Source organism: Cuculus canorus, chromosome 3 (genome assembly GCF_017976375.1).
Source record: "Cuculus canorus isolate bCucCan1 chromosome 3, bCucCan1.pri, whole genome shotgun sequence".
Classification (NCBI taxonomy): domain Eukaryota; kingdom Metazoa; phylum Chordata; class Aves; order Cuculiformes; family Cuculidae; genus Cuculus; species Cuculus canorus.
In genome coordinates, this window is record NC_071403.1 from 110,116,156 (window position 1) to 110,139,101 (window position 22,946).

The 22,946-nt window shown below is 43.4% G+C and overlaps 1 protein-coding gene across 1 annotated transcript; it reads right to left on the minus strand.

Annotated features, from left to right (window-relative positions):
* Positions 1-582: 582 nt before the first annotated feature.
* Positions 583-5,340, minus strand: LOC104058202 (cytochrome c oxidase assembly protein COX20, mitochondrial). The gene is made up of 4 exons (XM_054062506.1): positions 5,084-5,340; positions 2,709-2,823; positions 2,504-2,567; positions 583-1,911 (listed from the first exon to the last, which is right to left on the minus strand). Exons 1-4 carry the CDS (start codon positions 5,114-5,116, stop codon positions 1,770-1,772), a joined length of 354 nt encoding a protein of 117 aa, XP_053918481.1. The 5' UTR covers positions 5,117-5,340; the 3' UTR covers positions 583-1,769.
* Positions 5,341-22,946: the final 17,606 nt, after the last annotated feature.

Below are 22,946 nucleotides of genomic sequence, written 5' to 3' on the forward strand. Positions count from 1 at the left end.
GCAAACTTCTTTCCTATCAGTACGAAACAGTATTCTTCTCTTCTTTCTCTACAAATGCCCTCTTCCAAAGAGTAGATTTTCATCTGCATGCTTTTGTTTCCCAATTCCCCAGCTGAACTGTGGCCTCGCAGCCAAAAGACCCCCTGCTTTGGTTGCATCTCCTTATCTTAGGTGAGATAGGAAAGAACTCAACCATGTATTAAAACAGGAGCTTGCTAGTCCTTGCTCATAGCTTGCTCAGTTTCCCACTGCCACTCCAACGGCTTTACGCGAGGCAACACCTATGCCATCGGAAGGGAAGGAGCTTCCCTCCCCCCCTGCACAGAACCAGGGGAAACATTTTTCCTTTCTGAATTCAGAGTTAGTGACAAATTAACTTCTGAGTTTAGATCTTGCAGAGAGGACAGTGTGTTTCACCGTGCTAACTCAAGTTTTCTGGAGACTCTTTCATATAAACTACTGAAATGAACGTCCTCCCTGAAATTTATTGTTTCCTCCAGAAAGAACAGGAGGAATACAGGAAGAAAAAGAGACAAGAGTATACAGGTTTGTTTTCTTCTTCTAAGATGCTAATCCGCAGAGGGTTGAAGTTTAATTATCTTAGTGTAAGTAGCATGTTTGTTTTGTGCTTTCTTGTCTACTTCCAAATTAAATAAGCAGAGCAATGCTGGTGTTTACATCTGGATTCCCAAACCTCCCCACACCTGCCTGAGTTAATGACAGATCACAAACTCTCTGACTCAGCATTGGCTAGAGGGAAGGGACTATTTTTACTCCGTGAACACCTTTAGACCAAAAAGTGCTTACAGCATAATACACTATAAATAATTTCAGGGAAAAAATTAAAACATATTGTGTCCCTGGTGTAAACAGAAGCACACAAGGAATATTATGCCACCACTCATCCTGCAGTTACATCCAACATTGTATTCCCAATAAGATGGTTTCTTTGAAATTATATTCTGATATTTAACTGAAAATGTACAGCAAAATATACAAGTAGAACAGGCCTTTTTAAAAAAAACTACTAACCATTGCTGCTTACAAATAATGTAAATTATTCCACCAACTGTTAAGTATGCGTCTTAAAAAACCAAGATTTTTAATCAAGTAAAAAGATCACTTACTTACGTAGCTTAGGCTTCTTCTGAAGTGCAATTTTATTCTTGGTTTCACACACAGAACAAAAAGTGAAATCCTTCAGCTTCACAGTGTATATAAATCACCTGAAGATATTCTGCAGCTGCACTCTTACAAGGGCTACTGATACCCCCCCACCCTGCACAAGCAAAGACTTCACTTACTGTTTAAATATTCCCGTTTCACAAGCAGCACAATTAACAGTAGCACTGAAGGATACATTTACTCAGACAACAGCTGATGAAAATACTTTCCTCTATTTAAATGAAATGTAATTACAACTCTGCTAAAACAAACCATTCTTTTTATAATGGAAGTTAAAGTAGTCCCAGAACACTGCCATTAATCCTCCAAGAACCTATAACAGAACACATCAATTCCCAGACGTTTAACAGGAGCTCATTCCTAACTGTGTACATAGTCATATACACGCATACATACACGTATAAAACAAAGAAAGGCTTGTATTCTAAGTTAACAGATTTGTTATTAATTTCTTGCTCAAATTTGCTAGGAAAACCAGCATGATTTGTCTGTGTTGGGCACCTCACACATTTACAGGGAAGACTGCCATTTTTGGACCACCTTCTCCCAAAGCTGTATTAGACCACAGATTCCTCCACAGCAGACTATGAATCACTTCTTTCACTGCTGGTTTGTTTTGTCTCTGGATCAAGAGAACTGCCTTCAAATAAAAGTTTGTTTCTCATTCCTTCTTTGAGCATTCTCTGCCGGATCCTGTGCTGGGCCAGATTGTACCTGCAGTAAAACCTAGAGGAAGGGATGAAAAGAAAATATGATTCTTTCCTTTATATGAGCGACAGCACCAAATCAGAGCTACTCAGCTAGCTGAAAATTTGAAACCACATATAATAATGCTAGTAAAATTCATTATGAAATTATGCATAATGAAAATAATAGGCTAACTGCTATTTCTTTAAGGCAAACATCATGCAGCCATTGAGGAACAGGGTATACAAGTCCAATGGAAAAATGCTAATTTCAGTGATTTGGATCTTAGTCTCATCATCATTTAGTATGCTGCCTTTATAATTAGGACAGAAGGACGGAATATGTGAAGGAGAAAAGAAACAATTAAGAAAGACAGAAATATCTGGGTGGTTTGATCTCTTAGGATTCAAGAAATTAAAAGAAAAAACCTTGCTATTTTTAACATAAAAATTCAAAGGCATTGAACTCTTTTCCTTTAAAAATAATAAATATTTCAGGGAGAAGGAAGAGGACACTTTGGTAGGCAAGGTTTTCATGGAGTTTCAAAAACAGTGCGAAAGGTCATATAGGGATCACGTTGTACAAAGCAGCCAGCACAGCTCTGTCAAAATTCAAGAACTGCCTTACATACCAGTATCCTAACATTGTGCAAATAAAGCCACCGACTGCAAAGTCACAAGATCTTCTAACTCTACCTGAAACAAAACCAAAAATCCTCAAAAATAATCACAGAAAACCTTGGATGACTTCCCATTATTAATAAAACCTAAGAGCAAACAGGCACTATTTTTTCCTTGCAAATAAATATACAAAACCCAGAAGGCATAAGTACTTACTAGTTGCTAAAAAGTATCCAAGACCAGCAACTAAAGATCCCACAGAGCCATAGAGCACTGATTCTCGTGCACATGGGACTCTTTGAACATCGAGAAATCCTAGGAGTTTAAAGGACTGTAAGAAAAAAAACCCACATCGTCAATTTAAAATTATAATTGAATATTAATAAAAGAACTATTTCACTTTCCTTTACATTACTCCCAAAAAGATGGGAGAAAACCCTTAAAAATTCAGGATCTTTGTTCATAACCAACATATATCACAAGCGATAAGTTTATAATCCATTATGCTACCAGTTTTGCCACATAATTTTAATATATGAAAAGGCAAATATGCTTAAAAAAGTGAAATTACTGGAGAATGTGCATGTAGTAGAGAACCTTATGCAGAACACTGAATAAAAACATTTATGAACCAGTAATTTTTAACTTAATCCTTTGTATAGGCAGGAGCTGTGCACAGAAATTCTTCTTTATACAACACAAGTTTTTAAATGAACCTACTGGTAAAAAATATTAAAATTATTTCATACTCTGCCTCACATTTATAACCTACTCTAGGTTATATCTATCAGTTTTCTGTTTAATTTTCAAATACTAATAAGGTGGCATTCATAAACCCAGCTGTGAATCGACAAATACATTTTTCATTTCAGAGGTACTTTACTGTGTTGTGCATAATCCAAGTCTTCTAACTTGAATAAAACTCATACTCCCCATCTGATAAAAATCCTTGCAAACATGCGTTGGCACCACAGGCAGGAGTGAGAAACTACATACAAAAAGGCCTCAAAATGAGATGGGTCAGGGTTAAGGTGGCTGCATCTCAGTAACATCTGCACATCTTTCTGCTATTAATTCTTTTGTTTGGGGTAGTGTGAGAATTAGTCTTCATTCTATTGTGTTTAAATCCTCAGCCTACTAAATGTGCAACTGTATCAAAATATTGAAAGATGATTTTAACTCAGTATTAATTGTTTTGTAAAGCTGTTTTACTTGGACAAAGTAGATTTTGAAGACGCGAGTGCTGCCGTCAACTGTTTGTGGAGGGCTCACAACCTTGTGACAGAAGTAGTTGTGAAACACTTCTGACTGTAGCAACAGGCACGGCAAGCATCTGATAACAGCTGGATTTGTATGCAAGTATGGAAATCCCCAGCAATAATTCCACCTATGTTCCCTACAGACGGCCATTGGCTGTTTCCACATAATCCCTGTGTACAAGTGAGACAAGAAGGATTTGGTCTAATCTCCTAATGAGTAATTTCAAAAACTCTCATATGGAAGAAGTCACTTGATATCTTGCTGTTGTTGGCTAAGAAGGTAACCCTGCTGCATCCAGGCAGCATGATGCATCCTTTTAAAATAGTTTTTCACCTGTTGCTGTACTCAAAATTGCTTGTTATGACTCTAACCATTGCTAGCTACTGGTGTTAGGGAGGCTCAAGTGTCATGACAGCATTTCACCCACAGATAGAAAGCCCCAGGGGGAAGGAGTCTCTGGAAAAGCAAAACACAGATACGCCCACCCCACCTACCTGGTGCTACAGGGTGAACCTCAGTTTTCAGTTTAATTTCAGAAATTAATTCTCTCTACAATTAATTCCTCTAGAGCAAAGCCAGTGACATTTCACAACTGGTTTGCGACACACCCCGCTTTTGCAGACACTGAAGGGCATAGGGAGCCGGGTGGCCACACACTTTTGTCCCGCGTCCCCGTGCTCCTCCCCTCATCTTCGTCCCCCATCCTCCTCCTCTCATCTTCGTCCTCCGTCCTCCTCCTCTCATCTTCGTCCTCCTCTCCTCATCTTCGCCCCCAGTACTCCTCTCCTCTCCGTCCCACGTCCTCCATTCCTCCTCTCCTTCATTCCCCATCCTCCTCATCTTTGTCCCATCCTCCTCTCATCTTCGCCCCCAATCCTCCTTCTCTCCTCATCTTCGTCTCCAACCCTCCTCTCCCATCCTCCTCTCCTCTGTCCCCCGTCCTCTCCTTCGTCCCCAGTCCTCCTCATCTTCGACCCCCGTCCTCCTTCCCATCTTCTCCTCATCCCCATCCTCCTCCTCTCTATCCTCCTTTTCATCCTTCTCCTGTTCTCTCCATCCTCCTCCTGTCCTTCCCATCCTCCTGTCTTCTCCATTCTCCTCTCCTCTCCATCCTCTCCTCTCCACCCTCCTCCTATCCTCATCCTCTTCATCCTCCTCCTCCCCAATTTCCCTCATCCATCCCCTCCCCCCCGGGTCTGTCAGTCCCCCTCCTGGGTCCCCGCCCCCCCCCCCCCAGACGAGCGCAGGCGGGTCCGCACGGACGCAGCTCCCTCGGCCGCTTCCGCCTCGCGGGAAGCCAGCGCCCCCGACCCCCCCCCATCCGCCATTACCTTCCTCGGCTCAGAGTCGCCCTCGCCCGCCATGATGTGACAGCGCCGCGCACCAACGAGGCCGGACTATGGCCGCGTAGAGAAGGCACCGCGGTGACGCCGCTCTATCCGCCGCGGCCCGCCCCCAACTCTATGATCTCCGCGAGAGGCGGGGGGGAGGACGGGCGAGCGCGCCGGCGCCATTTTAGGTCCTAGCGCAGAAAGATTCCAGCAAAATCCTTTGTTCAGTGAAATGGGTCACGCCGCGGGGCGCGCGCACGCACGCACGCGGGGGGGCGGAGGGAAGGAGGGGGAAGGCGCGCGGCGCTGGCGCTCAGCCCGCTCCGCCCCCCCTCCCCCAGCGCCCTCGGGGTGCGCGCGCCGCGGCGGCGGCCGTTCCCGCGCTGTGGGGGTGGCGGCGGCGCCGAACCCACCGGAATATAAAGGCTCCGCGGCTTCTTTGGGAGTGTTAAAAAGCGAGCATCCTTGATCAGGGCTGGGCAGCACTGGGGAGCGATCGCCATCAGTCGTGTGCAGCCAGACAGGAGCTGGGGCAGAACAGATTTCCCCCTTACATGCACGGGTACAAACTTTCCCAGAAATCTTACGCGTATTCTGTTACTTTCCAAGATCTAACTTGTTCCTATGGACTTCGCCTAATGTTATTATGTGAATAATATATCTATACTGTGTGACTATATATATGGATATATATACTATGTGAAAATATATATTATGTGAATAATATATATAATACTTATAGAACTGTCCTAATGTTGTCATGGACTTCGCAACAGTCAAATCTGTTGCTAATTTGGAGCTTTGGAGCCAGCTCCGCCTGACCTTGCATTTGAGATGGAGAAATGCTGCAAAGCAGAGATGATCACAACAGACACATCTGTTCAGTACAGATCATAGAACCATAGAATGGGTTGGGTTGGAAAGGACTTTAAAGATGATCTATCTCCAACCCCCCTGCCATGGGCAGGGATATCCCACTGGCTCAGGCTGCCCAAGGCCCATCCAGCCTGGCCTTGAACACCTCCAGGGATGGGGCAGCTACAACCTCCCTGGGCAACCTGTGCCAGTGTTTCACCACTCTCATGGGGAAGAAAATCTTCCTTATGTCCAGTCTAAACCTGCCCCTCTCCAGTTTGTACCCGTTCCCCCTCATCCTATCACTACAAGCCTTTGATCATGCTTGACATAAGATGTTATCATCTCCAAAGAATGAACAATGTCTGGAAAAAACCCCACAATTTTAAAGAAAACATGCTATCAGAGGAAAATTCTATCTGACTTCCGAAAAAAACACAATTACTTAGGTGAAACTTAACTTTAGCTTAAATAGAACACCTTCCACTTTTTGTAACAGCAACAGCCTCACTCAGCCCTTTGAGTGACACTGGTGCAAGAAGTTGTTATTGTTACAAAAAGTGAAATGTTTTGATTTAAGCTAAAGTTGAGTTCATCGAAGTAACCACGTTTTTTTTAAGTTAGACAGAATGTCCCTCTGAGACCACCTTTTTTTTTGTAGCATGCTTTTTTCCCTCCAAATACTTGGTTTTCCAGACACTGTTATGTTTTGTGTGAAGCATGATCTGTGCTGAACAGATGTGTCTTCTATGATCACCTGTTTGCAGCCTTTCCCTGTCTCCAAGGCAAGCTCAGGCAGAGCTGGCTCCAAAGCTCCAAATCAGCAAGGGATTTGATTGTTGTGAAGTTCATAATAACATTAAAATTAGACCTTGGAGAGTAATAGAATATGCATAAGATTTCAGGGAAAGCTTATACACATACGTGTAAGTGGGAAATTGATCCTGTCCCAGCTCTTGTCTCGCTGTGTACAATGGATGGAGATCGCTCCTCGCGTTGCCCAGCCCTGATAAAGGATGCTTGCTTTCTAAAACTCCAAAATGAGCCTTAGAGTGTATATTTGTTGGCATTTTCCATGTCAACACAAGGCCTCCCTGTGGCTTTATGGTGCACAGAGGAAGTCGTAGAGCAGGGGTTTAACAACAGCTCTCTGCTCAGCATGGCACCATAAATCCTCCAAGGACCTGTCTCAGCCTGGTGGCCTAGGCCCAGCCTGCCTGAGCTGACGTATGAAAAGCTGAGAGTAATCACAGGGCTGGGAGATTTAACCATGCTCAGGGAGTAGCTCCTAGTCAGAGAAGGAGGTTATGGGCTCTTCTCTGGGTGTAGGGAGCCTGAATGATGTTGACATCGCAGACGTGGGGAGGGGATACCCTCAGTGTTGCCAGGAGGAAACCCACAGTGCTGGAATACGATAAGGAAAAGATGACGTCCTGCTGTGATGACTACCCTGGTGGCAGGGTGAAAGAGGCAGAGGAAGGATTGTTTCGAAGTGCTCTTGAAAATGGTCCAAACTAAATTAGACAGAACACTAGTGACTTCAGTAGGGGCGAGTCCTGTGCTAAATCAGGAGATGTACTGGAAGTGATCACTAGATACATAATTGTGCCTGTAATCATATCTGAAGAGGTAAATAGCACTCAGTAACACAGGACACAATTATGCAAGATACTGTAAAAACACATTTTGCTGCAAGAAAACAAGTCTACGTGTTATGTGAGTTACAGAGTAGGTTCAGTTTGGGACCTTTTTCATCTTAGCAATCAAGTGTAACAGGGATGAGTGATGTTCAGTATCACTCTTTGATTTAAAATATAGTGTGTCTCAAAAAACATTACTTCTGTAGGAGGAATGAGATCTCTTCAGACCTTGTTAAATATTATTTTTGTATGTGTTTTTTTAAAGCACAATGCTAAATAAAATGGTCCTTTTTGCACATTAAAATTTAAACCAATTTGAGCTTTCTGTTACATGTTCTGAGGATTTTGAAAATAATGCATAATAAATGTTTATGTATTGCTATTTTAAAACTGCTATTGTACATTAGCATAAGCTGTTTTAAATCTCTGATGATTTTGAAACAAGTCTCAGTCCTTCTCAACAGTCCCAATCTATCGCTGTTTTATCATCTTCGTAGGCTTTGCAGGCAATGCTCAGAATTCATGGGACACACCAATTCAATAAATTTGCTATCCATTTTAAAATAAGCACTAAACACCGCTTGAATTGTGAGAGATTTAGCCTATATAAAGCTATTATATGTTATATATGTAGTGCTGCAAACATAGGACATTTGATATAAGTGAAACACAAAACTATTGACATAATCTGTCCTTGTAGAAGTTATGTATGTTTTTATCTTAGTTGGTTTAAAAAATGTAATTCCATTTTATTAAGCAATGACAAACGTTGAGGAATACAGTAAGAAATCACAAGAGTGTGTCTGAGATTAATAAATCCACAGTGGTGAAAAAGAGACACTGGTTTTACTGCTGATGAGGTGGCCTGGCCTGCAGAAGTTCATGTTTTCAAGGAGAAGAATTGAAGGATTTCTTGCTTTGAAACAGGAAATTGGTTTTGGAATTAAGGTGCTGGAGAGCAGAGTACACAAATATAGCATCTTCTGTTCGATAGTCAGGAATAGGCTAAGGAGAAGCAGGTATTTTCCCCTGAGTGCTGCAAGTCACCTGTCCCTTTTCCAAATACCCAAATCACACCAACTACACTGAAATATCCATTGACAATAAAGGTAACTTTCTGGTTTTTTCCCTATTTTTGGTACTCAGTCATTAATCTGCTTTACTGTTCTACCTCAAAGTTCTGCATCATCTGTTGTAGAAGCTGCTCTAAACCTAGTAACTATTGCCCTTTGTGGTGTTGGAAGTGCGCAGAGGGCTGCTTGGCAGTGCTTGGCATCAGTGAGGAAACTTGAGCCTCCTTAGCTTAAAAGTGGAGGGACAGCTGACACGATGCTTTGGGATAGTCTTGAGCATGCGACTCGCTTTCATGGCCCGTAGGGACCTGAGACATTGGTGTGTGCAGTGGCATGGAGCAATGACCTCTGGCTCTTGAGCAGGGCAGGGCTCTTGAAACACAGTCCTTGTGCTACTACTGCTTTAACCCTGATGTGTTTTGAAGGCTCTGGAAGTAGGATGTTCTTTTTCATATCCTAGATTCAAATAAAATGCAGATAACTTGTTGCAGGTAGCTAAAATGCAGGTTTTAGTCTGTTAGGTGATAAAGCGGGATGAGGCTGTGTCGGCATGTGGTACTGTTACGTTTCTGAGGGTGACAATGCAGGGAACGTGAAAGCAGCCTGAATATTCTTGCTGCCTCACCAGCTTGATTTGCTACAAGGGCTGGACTGACCTTTGATTAAATCCTTGGTACAGCTGGTCCAGCGAACACACATCCCAAGGTATCTTTTGCTGTGTCCTGCCAGTGTGTCCTGCAAGGAAGGTGGCTGAGCAAGTGTCCTGGCCTACATGCCTTCCTCCGTTGACAGGGACACTACACCATTTCTGGAAGCCATGTGCCTTGTGCGTAGGTTTGAGATTGCTGTCTTGGTTTTCTGACCCTAAAGGACACGATTGAGAAAGAAAGATACTTCTTTTCTTAATGACATGATCTGGAGCTGGAGACCCTTGGCAAAACCTGCCTATGCATGCTGAGTTTTATCCATCAGAATGTGCTGGCTGACACTCTAAGCTGTCTGAACTTTTCCTACATTTATGTAGCCTTCATTTCTGTTAATGTTGATTAACAAGGCGTAGCATCCATTGCTGTGAAGCTGCATGCCTGTCCACTCCACCCCAAAATGGTTTGGATTAGTCTTTGGCAGCAGTGCTTGTTCTGTCCCATCACCCTTCACCTCTGTGTTTGAAGATGCAGCCAGGCAAAACTCTTGTCAGTCCAGGAGCAGGAAAGGGGTCACCATATACAGGATGTAGTACAGTGGACAAAAAGTGCTCATGCCGCAACAGTGCAGACAGGACCCCGCCCCCCTGACTTCTGCAGTGCTTATTTCCTTCTTGAAGGGTGCCCCTAACACAGGGAGGACTTCGTGTTGGAGGCTTGCTGCTCCAAGGAGGACTCAGGATGGTCTCCAGTGGGAGCTCCATTTATACCTAAGCTGGATCCAGGCTTGTGATCATCTGTGGTCATGATAACACTCACTGGGGAGTGGTCTCTGAGGCAGCATCAAAGGTGGGATATGTGACTCAGGTCACTTTGTGTACATGACACACATCACCTGCAATGTGCCTCAGGCCAATTCCCTCCTGGGGGCAGGTGCATCTGCCACAAGTTATCTGAATCTACATATAAGGATCTTGTCACTTCTGAAGCAGTTTGGGCTATACTCCCTTGAAGGACATCACATAGACATGGAATTCACGTTTCCTACCTTTAGCACCTCTTGGTCACCTAAATTATTCCTATGCCAAGAGCTGTTTACGTAGACTTATGGAGAAGCAAGGACCTGCAAAAGATGTGTCAGCCTGTCCTAAGAAATACATTTAATGGACAGTATGAATGATAAACACTTTAGGTTGATAGCTACCATGGACCTTTCAGATAACTAACCTTCAGTGAGATGAATTCAGCATCTCCCTAAGGGTTGCGTGCTCTGCCCAGGCAGTCTGCGAAGGCTCTCCTGGGCTGTCCATAGCAGTTGTTACTGGCAAGTGAGTGCTGCTCTGTCTGTTGGTTCCAAACCACTCTCTGCTTTGTATTTCAGCTCCACTGTTCCAAAGAGGGCTGCTGACATCGGAGGTGGTCCAGGTCTTCCCGTTAGTTCTTTACTGTGCAGTGCCACCTTCTCCTTTGTACCACCATCTCTGCCACCTGGTTCAGCTGAAAATGAACCACTAAATAGAAAGCTGCTTCCTTGCCATTGAATGTGAGGGGAGAAACATGCTGAGTGTCTCATGAAGTCGCTCTATTGCAGATGTTGTTTGGAAGGTAGCAGGCCATCGGATTCCTGGGCTAGTAGTTGAGGCATGCCTCAAGACAAAATTTGGACATGCCCAGCAGAACATATTATCTGTCTTCGTGGTTACCCTGAAGCTACTTAAATGGCAGTCAAGCGATTTCTTGTAGTGACCACATGCCATTTCATAAGCTGTGAAAGCCAGGTGTACTTAGAATTGCCAGAAGAGGATGGTTATTCCACTCATGTCCTCAGCTATCATAAGGGTGTTTGTGCTTCAGGAGGAAAACAGTATGTTCTTGGATGCAAGTGTAGATATTACGTATTTTGATAGCTTTGTGGTGGTAGACTGCTGTGGCAACAGCAGTCAGCAACCACCTAATTGAATTAAAAAAACAAATAAACAACTTTTTTTTTTCTCCCTCAAGCATTAATTCTAACACAAATCAAATTTCAACTGCAAGACAGTTCTATTCTGAGTTGGCTTCACTGATCATTTCTGTAGGTTGACTTTGCCTAACTTATTGCTAACTGCCTGCAGAAATGATCTTTTCAGCTGCAACACCTAAGAGATGTTAATTCAATGTACTCCTCTAAAAGCCGAGGAAACAAGGGCAGGCTTTTAATTACTTTATGTCTTCTACTAGTTCTTTTAATCTGTTTATCTTATCCAGGCACCTGATTAAGAAAGAAAGAGGAGTCTGTATTAAAAGTGAAGGCTTATATAAAACATAACAGTTATAATTGCAGCTGTACTCTTAGATGTACAGCTACATGTAGGATTTCCAGACTCATTAGTAGCAATTAGACTTAAGGATGCTTAAGGATGCTTGTGACTAAAAATAGAACAGAGTTTTTCTTATTCAAACAAAGTTTTTCATATAGTATAAATTACTTTTATTTTGTCTATAAAACATGTCTTAAATGTATTAGTATAAAATTCTGAGAGACGCTAAGCTTTCTTGTCCATCACTGTAATCCACTTTAAGCAGATGAGGGTAGTATTTATTTTTGCTGGGTTTTGGTCCATTTTTTTTCAGTTGCAACTTTGTAAGATGTAGAACTTGTTTTCTGAAATTCAAGACTTTAGGAGGTACATTCTATTTCTGAAACAACTCTGGATAATAATATCTCATAACTATAGGGTTGTAGAAACAGGAGTGTGGAAGGGAGCTTTTCTCTTGCCTCAGAGCTGCTTTGCTTGGGCCCATTTCATTCCCAAGACATTTATCTAACTTTCTTTTAAAAATTCCCCTTCCGTTTCACATCTTATTTTTAAAAAATACAGTAGTTGTCCTCAGGTTTCTATCATGAACAGTGTGGAGGGAGGTTATTACAAACTCTGAGCTTCATATCCCATGTCTGTTACATGAATGTGTCAGGCTCGATCTTCATTAATTCCTGAGGGAAAACTAGAGAACAAATAATATATTTGTATGGTAATTGTTTCTTTCTGGATGTGGTTTCTCAGAATTCATAAGAAACTGAAGAGGGTTGCGCCAGTAAGAAATTTATTTAGGAATAAGCTATTTAAACAGCATAACAGAACGATAAATTCATAAGGGGGTGGGGGATAAACTCTGTTGAAGACTGTTAAATGCTCAGGTGCCCTCTCAGCCATAAGAATTCCCTCAGCACAAGTTACGGGAGGCTGCAAGGGTATTCTGAATAAGATCATAGCTTCTCCTGTCCTTACAATTTTCTCTATATATCCAACACTAAATAAATTAACTTTTTTTCATTACTCACTTGCATTACCCTGGCATTTTTGCCAAGATTAGATTAAAGCCAAGAGAAGGGAAAGAACCTTCTTATTGCGTTAGTGTACTATGGTCTGGACATCTGGTTCGTTTTTAACAGACAGTGATATAACGTAATGATATCACTGAACTGAAGAGTAAGAGAGGAGAGAAGCCGTGTGCCAGGAGCCACTCCGACAATGTGTTTTGCATGCAATGTGCTGCTAAAGTTAGCAGCATGCAGGGAAAGCGGAGTCATGCTCAAGGAGTGGAGCATGTCAAAGTAGACACTCAAATCAGACAACTGGGGAGGATGTCCAGAAATGGTGACATGTATCAACTAGGGGAAAAAAAAAAATAAAAAGATGCATCGGGTAGCTTTTGCTATATCTTGTTATCTCTATATCTCTTTTTTATTTTTTTCGGAGGTGGGGAGAGCGGGTAAAGGTTTTGATTTTAATTTTGTAATCAAGTACTGAATGTTTCAGAGTAGGTTTCATTAAGTTATCCCCACCCCACCTCGTCTGGTGACTTGACTGCTTCTACCGTGCCAGGTGCAAGGTCTCTCTGGAAGTAACAGCACACTCCTAAGACAGCTGCCGTCCAAAATACATTGAGAGAGTCAGAGAAGTCAGAGTATGTTTTTTCGTCATGCTACAAAGGCTAATTTCAGTACACTAGGGCAGGATCTCCTATACAAAATAGCACACTGTTGGCAAGGGGCAAAGGGAAGACAACTCGCAGCTCCAGAAGGATCTCTCAAGAAATAGCCAGTCTGCAAGGCTGAGATTTGAGAGATCAAAGTCAAACACAGCATATTATTTCCAAGCAGTTGTTCCAGATTTGCAGGCACCTCAGGTGTTCTCCCATGGTGTCCAGGTTCCCTGGCAAGAATTCAATGTTTTTCTCATTCCGTGTCAGGAATGACTTCACGTCTTGCACACTGAGAGTGTTAATTTAGCATATAAATATTTCTGCATCTGATGCAGTTTCTGTTGCTTTCTGAGAAGATCAGAGATTAAAAATAGTTATATCTTATTGCTACTTTTTTCAGACTTTTTGCTCTTTTCCTGATGCTGTGCTATGACCTGGCCTCAAGGCTGAGTTAGTCCGTTGGTAACTGGCTGCGGAGGGCTGTGACCTTCTGTCACGTTTTGATTTTGGAGGATCCTGGTTTCCTGCCTAAAGCAGGTGCTGGACTATAGTAACTTACATCTATGAATTATCCCTAAGGAGCATCTGATGCAAAACAGCCAGCAGAATTTTGGGGTGGGGGGCAAAAGCTGCTCTCTGAGGTTTTAAAAAATAGTAGGGCATTTGGAACTCTCTGGGTGAACTGGCAGTGGAGGATTTGTGTGCACTCTGCACTGAGCTGTTAGTTGGCACCCCCTGGCATGTGCTTTAGGGGAAGCCTTCAGGAGTTTCCCTAGGGCCCAGTGCCACTTTTCCACACCAGTGAGATTGCTACCTGCCCCCTAAATTCAGTTGCAGGCTTCCTGGGCCTGGGCATCTCTTCAGTGGCTACTGATCTATGCAGAAAGGTTTCTTTATTTATGCTGATAGTTTTATTTTCTCATACATTTTTGCATGCTGATAGTTTTATTTTGCCAGCATGAGAGACCGATGCCTTCTCAGTACATCTGCAGGAATGAGAGCAGAGGCTAAACATGTGCTTAATTACCTTACTTATAAACTGTTTAAAAATTCTTGGAGAGATGGATATAATTGATGTCTAATAGATTAGTTTTTTCTGGTCTGCTAAAGCTGAAATAGCCTAACATTAGCCAGAGGTAGCTGGTGAGTTACTCTTCCAGTTCTGAAGAGGTCTGTGTTGGCAGGAGACTTCAACAACAAGCTTCATCAAACCCTGTGATTCAAAGAGGGGCCATTTCTAAGGTTAGGAAGGGAAAGGAGTGCTTATTTTGATGAATGGTCCTTCAGAATGCTAATTTGGGCTTATGATAGTATAATTCCAAATAGTAGTGTCAGTTCCATCCGATTCCCACCTCATCCTCACACTTGGGAGTGATACATATGTTCCCATATTTTATTATTTCCTTTTTACGTTTATTTACCTCCTGTGAGGGTACTCTAAACTCGTTGATCAAGATGATCAGTGTGATACAGCAGTTTGTCTTAAATCCCCCATCTTTTTCAAATGCTTGTAATGAATATTGAAAAACTAATGCTGTTCTGGGTTTTGGGGAATTTTTTTTCCAACCGAACTACAGGCAAGACTCAGATTTATTTGGAATGTAGTAGAGTTCTCTTTAAAATCTTATCTATAATTAGCATAATTATCCACTTGGACGAGTTGTGGCAAAAGACCAATCCCTAGGAAGAACTTCAGGCAAAATGCTGTTACAGTTAAGTGAAACCACACTCACTAAACCCTCACCATTTCAATTATCTGGTCTCTCTCCAAAAAATTCAGAGGTGCTGTGTACTCAGAGGAGTAGAATTCAAGCACTTTGATTTTATTTTAAGCATTTTGATTTTAGACCTCAGTAACTATCAACTCCTTAGTTACTGGGGATGTGCCTGCTAAGAGCAATTTGTCATCTGTCACTGGGCTTTTAAGAGACTGTGATTTCAGATCCAGAGATAAGACAGGTAATTAACAAAGCCGTGCAGACTGCAGTTGAGAAAAGAGCTAAATTTTTACATTATCGTTATTCACAAGTGGGCTGCTTTTTTTCATTGATGTCACATTCTTACACAGTTTCAATCCATAGTTATGAAGAACGACATATGGATTGATTTTAGCTCATTTGTAATCACAATCAGCTACAAACTGTCCAGAATCTGCAAAATTACATACGTGGTGGTTGCATCTAATTTTTTTGTAATTAGTGCAGCTAAGTTTCTGGAAGTTTTCTAGAATCCGTTTTAACACACATGCACTGATATTTCACCAAAACACTAAGCTCCCCAAATCCCTAAAGCTTACTGATAACTTCATGTGTTTTTGAAGTCATTAGTATGATTTTTGGGGAAAAAAGAGATCAGAGCACAGACACTGTGACAACCACAAAAACATCATGTCATCAGTGAAGAGCAGCATCATTAAATTGAACAATAAATTAAACAATAACACTGGTTTTCTTGTCCAGAAATATAAGAATTTTTTTACTGGGCTTTTATCCCAATAAGAACAAAGTTGCTATATTTAATGGCACTATAAACTCAAGAGAAACAGGGCTGGAAGGGATCCTCAGACATCATTTTGTCCAAAATCATGCAGGAAGTACGAGTAGAAAAAAAGTGCATATAAATCCTTTCTGCTTCTAGCATTCTTCTTGGGTATGTACAGACGAATGCTTCCACAAAATACTGATGGGAAAGAAACATTAAATTTAATCCTTATTTAATTCTTATTTATTAATTCTATTTAATTCTTAGTACCAATATATTATCGTGTTGGTGTAGGCTGCTTTTACATCCAGCTGACATGTCTGATCAGAATAAATCAAACATACCGGAAAGCGGTGATTTGGAGAACAGGTACCACAACTTTATGTCTCCTGTTGCAAGTTAGTCTTGTCAGGGCTGCCTGCGTGGAGGGGGAACCTGAGCAATCCAAGCAAGGTCTCTGGAGGAGCTCTAAGAAGTCAGGTCTGTTTTGATTTGTAGATCCACAGAAGAGCAGCTGTAATTGTGTTCCCTTCTTTCAAGGGGAGCTGCTACCGGCAGCCTTGCTGGTCTCCCCTCCACCTTCCCAGCCCAGTATTTGCTACACCTTTGCACATTCCTGGGGATCTTTGTGCTAGTGGAGCTGTGTTTGCATTAGAAAGTAATTCAGTGCAATGAGACTGGACCAGTAGGCTAAAGCACCTGATGTTCAGGTGATTCGCTTCGGGTGAATTATGCAATGCAGTAGGCTTCACTAGAAAAGTTTATGACATTCACATCTTACTTAACTCCAGCTATGAACTAGTCACGACACAAGTACTGCGTCTGCGAGCACGGGCGGAATCATTTGTGGGGTCTGGGTGCCCCTTTGCATCATGGAATATGCCACACACACCACTTTGCATCCCTGTGTTAGAGAACCACAGACCAGTACACAGTCAAAAAAGTCTATGCCTTGTTTACTTCTGGCCTTGCCACATGCAGTGTGGAAGCTGAACATGTATTTAGCCATCTCCCTGCAAAAAGGTGGACCCTGGATGAATCACCAGTCTTCCCAACAGCCTCTGAACTGTTGATGATTGCTGTGACCTGCACGACCTTGACAAGGAAGCAACGCACTTCCCTGATCGGCTTGTGATGCACCATCTCATCCTCACTGTCTCTCTGTCTTCTTTTTTACTTTCCTCGTGTCACTACAGAGCTGGGGGGATTTGATAACCATCTTGAAAGCCCTGAGGAACTGTCCCATATTTCTCCAAACCTCTGGGTAACCTACCTTCACCAGCTTTGAGCGTACCAGCCTGCTGGAGAGAAGGAGGTAGCCACAATGGCTTGTGTACTCTGCCGCCTAGAAAGCAGCGGTGGAAAACTGCTTTTATGCTGCTTTGTGAACAGCTACCAGAAAAGGGAAAGGAGGGGGCACATGGTTTGCTTAAGTGCTCCTTTAAAAGGAGATGTTGGGAAACAAGGTTGTAGGAGAAAAACTTGATAAAGGCTCTGCAAGCAGCAGCAACAGATGGGAACTTTGATAAAAGCTAGAGAAGTAGGAGCTGGAACTGGTGGTTCCTGCCCTGGAGGGTTTGAAGGAACCTTCTCAGCAAAGAAACCTCCTCCCCCCAGCTCCATGGTCAAAAGCTTTGTCTGTCTCTGCCCCAGCTGAGCTTTCAGGAGAGATCACTGATCCTTCCACCGACAACTTCACAACTCTACATGCCCCATGCTTCCTCCCCTGTAGGGTTCTGATAGGCAGACCTCTTCTGTCCCAGAACCTCTGCCTCCTGCAGGAAGAAGCACTGAGGCAATGCAGATATCTTCACCTCTGACATCTATGGGAAGGTTCTGAACAGCTATTCATCCAGAGTCAGGACGGGCCATCAGCAGCCCTTGGCCCATGTCCTCTGCCCGCTTCCGGGTCTCTCAAAGAATACAAATGCTAGGAAAGTGTGTAGCTCCAGACAAAAATTAGACATGTAGTTACAGAAGTGGGTCAGTGAAGAGTGTCCACACGCCATGAAGATTTCTTGATACCACCGTACCATTCGTATTCTGTCCCAGCAGTGCTGATCCCCTCCTGCAGATCTCATCATTGATATTCCATGGTTAGAAGGTAACACACTTAGCTGACCAGTTTAGAAACATTCATTTTCACTGCCCCAATGAAGGTGCCTTCCTGCTTCCGAAACTATTTTTAAAACATTTGAAATTCCCCAGGTTGGTTGCCAGGAACTGACCAAGAAAGTTTCAGCTAGGGGAAAATTCTTCCTTTTATTGGAAGTGCAGTTATTCTCATCTACATGTTGCCCTCAGACAGAAGAAATGAATGCATGAGTCAGATTAAAAAAAATAAAAATGAAATGCATCTATTGTTTTATCACTCATCAGGATACACAGATTTCCTATGTGTCATTTGCTTGGGTGGCCTGCAGCAATTCTGAGTGCATATCTACCACCCTTTGCTTCTTCTCACATTGCTGAGGATGCTCCAGTCTTACTGCTATAGGGCAGCAGCTGCATGGCAGTGTCAGTGAAATGAAAGAACGCCTCGGTGTTGCAAGAGAAATCCACAGAGAAAATGTTCAGCGCTGCTATCAGAAGGCCCTGCTGGTGTGATTCAGGACAGAGTTCAGTTATCAATGTGTGATTAAATTGCATTTGCCAGTGCCACAGACAATTTTCAGTTAACAAGTTGCACAAGATGCTCTTTACAAGACTGATAGGTGGTTTTCCTGTACTTTGCGTGCTGCTATTGAAAAGGAACACTGGGAACCAATTTTGAAACTCATTCTCCACTCCCATAGAAACTATAGGTCAAGAAAATTCTCAACAGAAAATTGGTTTGCAAGTTGACATGTTTGGCTGAACAGAGGTAAGAAAAGACCAGCTGAACAGTCTGCGAGTCAGAACATGACCGCTTATAGTCTGATCTGAGGGTCTGACTGTCTCAGGGGTGACTAGAGGCTTTGACAGCAAAGAGGAACTGAAGGACTCTCATCCCTGAGCAGCCAGTATTGCTGTCTGTGCTGGGATGGGTCAGCCAGCGTGCTGAGCTGACCTTAACGCTGCTGTTCTCCACTTGTCCTCACATGGCTGTCTGAGGCTGTTTTATTAGAATAGAATAGCAATTAATTCTGACAACACAACTCTCTAGTCTTCATTGTGAGACAAAAATGAAGATTTTGAAAACAAATCTGTCCTCTATTCAGTGGGTCCTTACAAGGCAGATATCCTTAAATGCTAGAGTTTTCTTGAACCCCTCTTGTCTTCTATCCAGGCTCCTGCCTTGTCTTCTCAACATCAGCTTACCTTCTTACCAAGCTTCCTCTCTAAATCCTTGGGTTTTTTTAAAATCTGGCTTCTCTGATTGCTGTCCAAGATCTTCATTTACTATGGGACCCATCTCCTGACTCTGTTCTGGCCCTGACCATTTAGACAACAACCTGGCAACGACGCTATGTTTTTCCTAGCAGATCCTAAGTGCTAAGCCATGGCTAGATCAGCTGGAGCGTGAACCCATGCACTTTGCAAGCTCAACAGGAGAGTGACTGAGCTGATCTCTCAGGGAACATCACCTATTGTGTTCCCTGGGTGAGAGAGTTTCCGAGGAGGTGGAATACTTTGAGATAAATTGCTCATCCAGGAAGAAAGGTAGTAGGCTGAAAGCTGATTCCCTCACATCAGCCTCTACCTTCCCTGGCAAGGCTCCAAAGGACACGTAAGCCTCTTCTGATGTGAGCTGGGAGGAAGATTCAGAAGGAAACAGGGGAAAGACTACATGTGGAGAGCTTACTCAATCCTGCAAATCCTGTCCATGTTAAACAAGTTCCTTTCACTTATGTGTGAGTCTCATTACTCCCATGACGGTAATAAATCAGCTGCAAAAGCTCCTTATGTTTGTCTGGCTAAACTAAGAGGGACCCAATGCCAACGTGTAGGCAACCAAATCGTGCCCTGACCGTCCAGCAGCTGGAGTCCAAAGAACTGAATCCACAGCTCCTCTCTCTGTACACTTAATCATAGTCTCACATGTCATATAATATATCCTTCTTTTCCTGCCATCTTCTATGGAGTGACCATCATATTCTTTTCAGCTAATTAGTCGCTTTATTGTTAGACTAAGGCATGCATTTAAAATCAAGTCAGTGGCAATACCACGTGTCTGCTCATGCTGTATATCTTCAAATGCCACGGTCAGACTTCTGAGCTACACATTTCTTCCATAAAATACAGTATTTGTCTTCTGAGGGGCTGTGTTCTTCCTCTGATGCAGTGTAGACCATCACGTTCCCCTTCCTAATTTAGCATCTAATTGCTTATTAGTTGTACTGTAAAGTTCTTTATGACTTCAGTTATGTGGCTACAGTAATTAGCGAGGCCTACGTAGCAGCACTTTAACACTTCATAAGGAGATGAAACACTCCACAACAGAGCACAAATTGCTCCCAGGATTTCTAATTTTATATCCTCAAGTTTTTTAGAGCCTTGCTGTAGGAGTCTCTCCAGAAACGGGGTCATAGGAAATCCAGGATAGGCATTTTGAGCGGATTTCATTGCAGAGGTGCAGAAAAATATTCATGGGAAGTTTCCAAGACTGTGTAGCTCTAACTGCAATGAGGAACACTGGAATTTTTCAGTACTGAACACTTGTTTGTTAGTGCCATGATCAGCTATTGTATTTGCAGGACTTGAACCAAAATATTTGATGTCTGGTTTGGCTGCCTTCAGCATTTCTGTATTTATGACTATATTTTTCTGAAAAAGTTGGAGCAACTTCAGAAAATATCAAAATTCATACTAAAAATGAATCCTACCCTGCCAGCACCCTTTCCCAGATGTTTTCTCTGACTTGCCCGATGACTATCCATTAGGAAGGAGGTAATGGATAGTAATCACTGAAGTGATTACCTGCAGGTGTTGGCACTGCATTAGGTTGAACAGGCACAGAGCACAGCCCACACCCCTCCTCTGCCACCTTCACCGGAGCTGCGAGTCTCCGCGGTGGTGGTGGGCACCACCTGGTTTCACATAACCACTTCTGAGCATTAACCACAGGTCTCTGCCATGTTACCTTCGCCGGGCTAAATGCCTGTTTAGAATTTCATGGACTCTTTCCAAATGAAACTTGATCAAGTAATTAATAATATGTAGGGAGAGTTAAGCTTTTAAAGTTTTCATGTTTATTTCTGCCAATTAGTCCATCAAAGACCGGCTCATTTTGTGGCTACAGAGCTTCTCTGTGACTTTGGCTTATTCAATAATACAGGTATTTCTGTAACTTATGCAAGAGTTGGCCTCTCCCAACTCCGTCTTCATACAGGACTGGGTTTTGACCACTCAGTGTCCATGTCAAATATGAAAGCATTATGAGAATGGTATGTCAAGTATGAAAGCACTGAATTAAGTGCCCCTTGTTTGGTGTTTGGGTAAGAGGAACAGTCAGCCTCACAGTACCTGCACTTGTTTCTAACCCACCGTTGCTACCTTTTTGCCTTCCGCTCAAAGTGCTGCAGCACATTTTCCTTCTACCCTCTTGGAGAGCTTGCCACCTGGCCATACATCGCTGCTGCTTCTGCTGCTTTGGGTTTTGCAGAGCAAGCAACAGATTTTAGCCCTCATGGCAATAGCACTGCCTCTTGTACTGGTATGAGCCGTACCCACCTGCAAGGTGCCAAGTCCCTGCTGCTTCCTCCTCCTCCTCTCCCCTGCCTGGGGTTTGTGGCTGCGCTGCCTCTCAGCAACACGGGGCAGGTCATGGAATGCTCGCTGCCAGCAGGTTCTCCGAGGTGCCTGCAGCTTCTCTGAAATCGTTTTTAGGCCACATGCAGGGCGATATGGTGACAAGTCTGTCCCTCTACTCTCGTTAGAGCAAAGCAGGTCTGTTAGGCTCAGTCTTGGAAGTCATTTTCATAGCATCATTCTGCAGCAGCTGGTTTCCATGGAAACCAAGAAACGACTTGTAGCACGTACAAGAATGAAGACTGATGACCTGCTTGTCCTTCCCCGGTTTGGGCTGATGGGCTTCCCTCTGTTTGCATGTGCATGTGCTTTGCTCAGTGCCATGAGCTGGGCAAGCCCAGCGCCAAAGGCTTCACCTTGCTCCCCTGGCAGCAACCTAAATGTAGCACCTCTCCCAGCCGCCACCTGTCCTCCTCATCCCGCCTCATCCTGCCTCTCCAGGTGCTTTTTCCTGCAGCCAGGGGAGGAGGGCAGGGGGAGAAAGGGTCTCAAGATGTCTTCACCACCATCCCACCCCTGCTGTGGCAGATCCAAGCCCTAGCAGAGATGACTTGTGGATATGTTACCTACTTCTCTTGAAATGGCTGAAGGGCACTAGGAGCAAACACATAGTTGTGCCTTTTCAGGCCAGCTTTGAAGAGCAAAGCTGTACAAACAGCATTAACATCAGTCTGTGCCTGCACGCTGTTGTCACTGAATCATCCTGCCCGGAAAGTACTCTTTTCTAGCCACAGGCTGTGAAGGGATCAGCAAGAACTAGAGGCAGAGAGCTGCTGTCTTGTGGGGGTGATGCCCGAGTTACTCTGGCACAGAATGTGTCAGTGCCAGGCAGATGCTTGCTTGGAACCAGACACGTTTGGATGGCTTATAGCCTTTCTATAATCAAGACTTAAATGAGGAAGATTAGTGCCTGGCACTGTGCAACGTTTGTTTTTTTCAGTTAGAGCTTGACTTCTCAGCAATGGGGTGTTGACCAGATGCTGTTTCTCTGGGCACTTTTTGGATTTAAACTAGTCACTAGAAAGGGAGCTCTTCCAGCCAGCAAACAGAAGCATCTGCATTCTACTGAGCCAGATGCCTGTGCTCACAGAGGAGTGACTTGAGACTGCCCTTTAGCCCCATGGCAGCAGAACTGTTTGGTCCCCAAGCCTGGAGATTACTGCAGAAAAACCAATTTCCACCTTTACCCTTGTTCCAAGCCTCATATAAGCATGAAGAGGAGGGCAGAACCACAGCTTTCTGTTTAAACAGAAAAATTGCATTATGCGAACATTAGGAAAGCTGTTACATTCTTCACCAAGTATAAAAGCCAGGCTATTTCTTTCTTTGCTTCTTGTGCAAGTGAATCAGGTGATTGACTGAGCGCTTTAAGCACGTCCCTATACTGAACCCTGCGACAGAGACTTACCCATCTCACTCCACCCCACCCCATGCCACCCCACCCTCTGTGTGGGACCGTGTTAGAGGAGCCAGG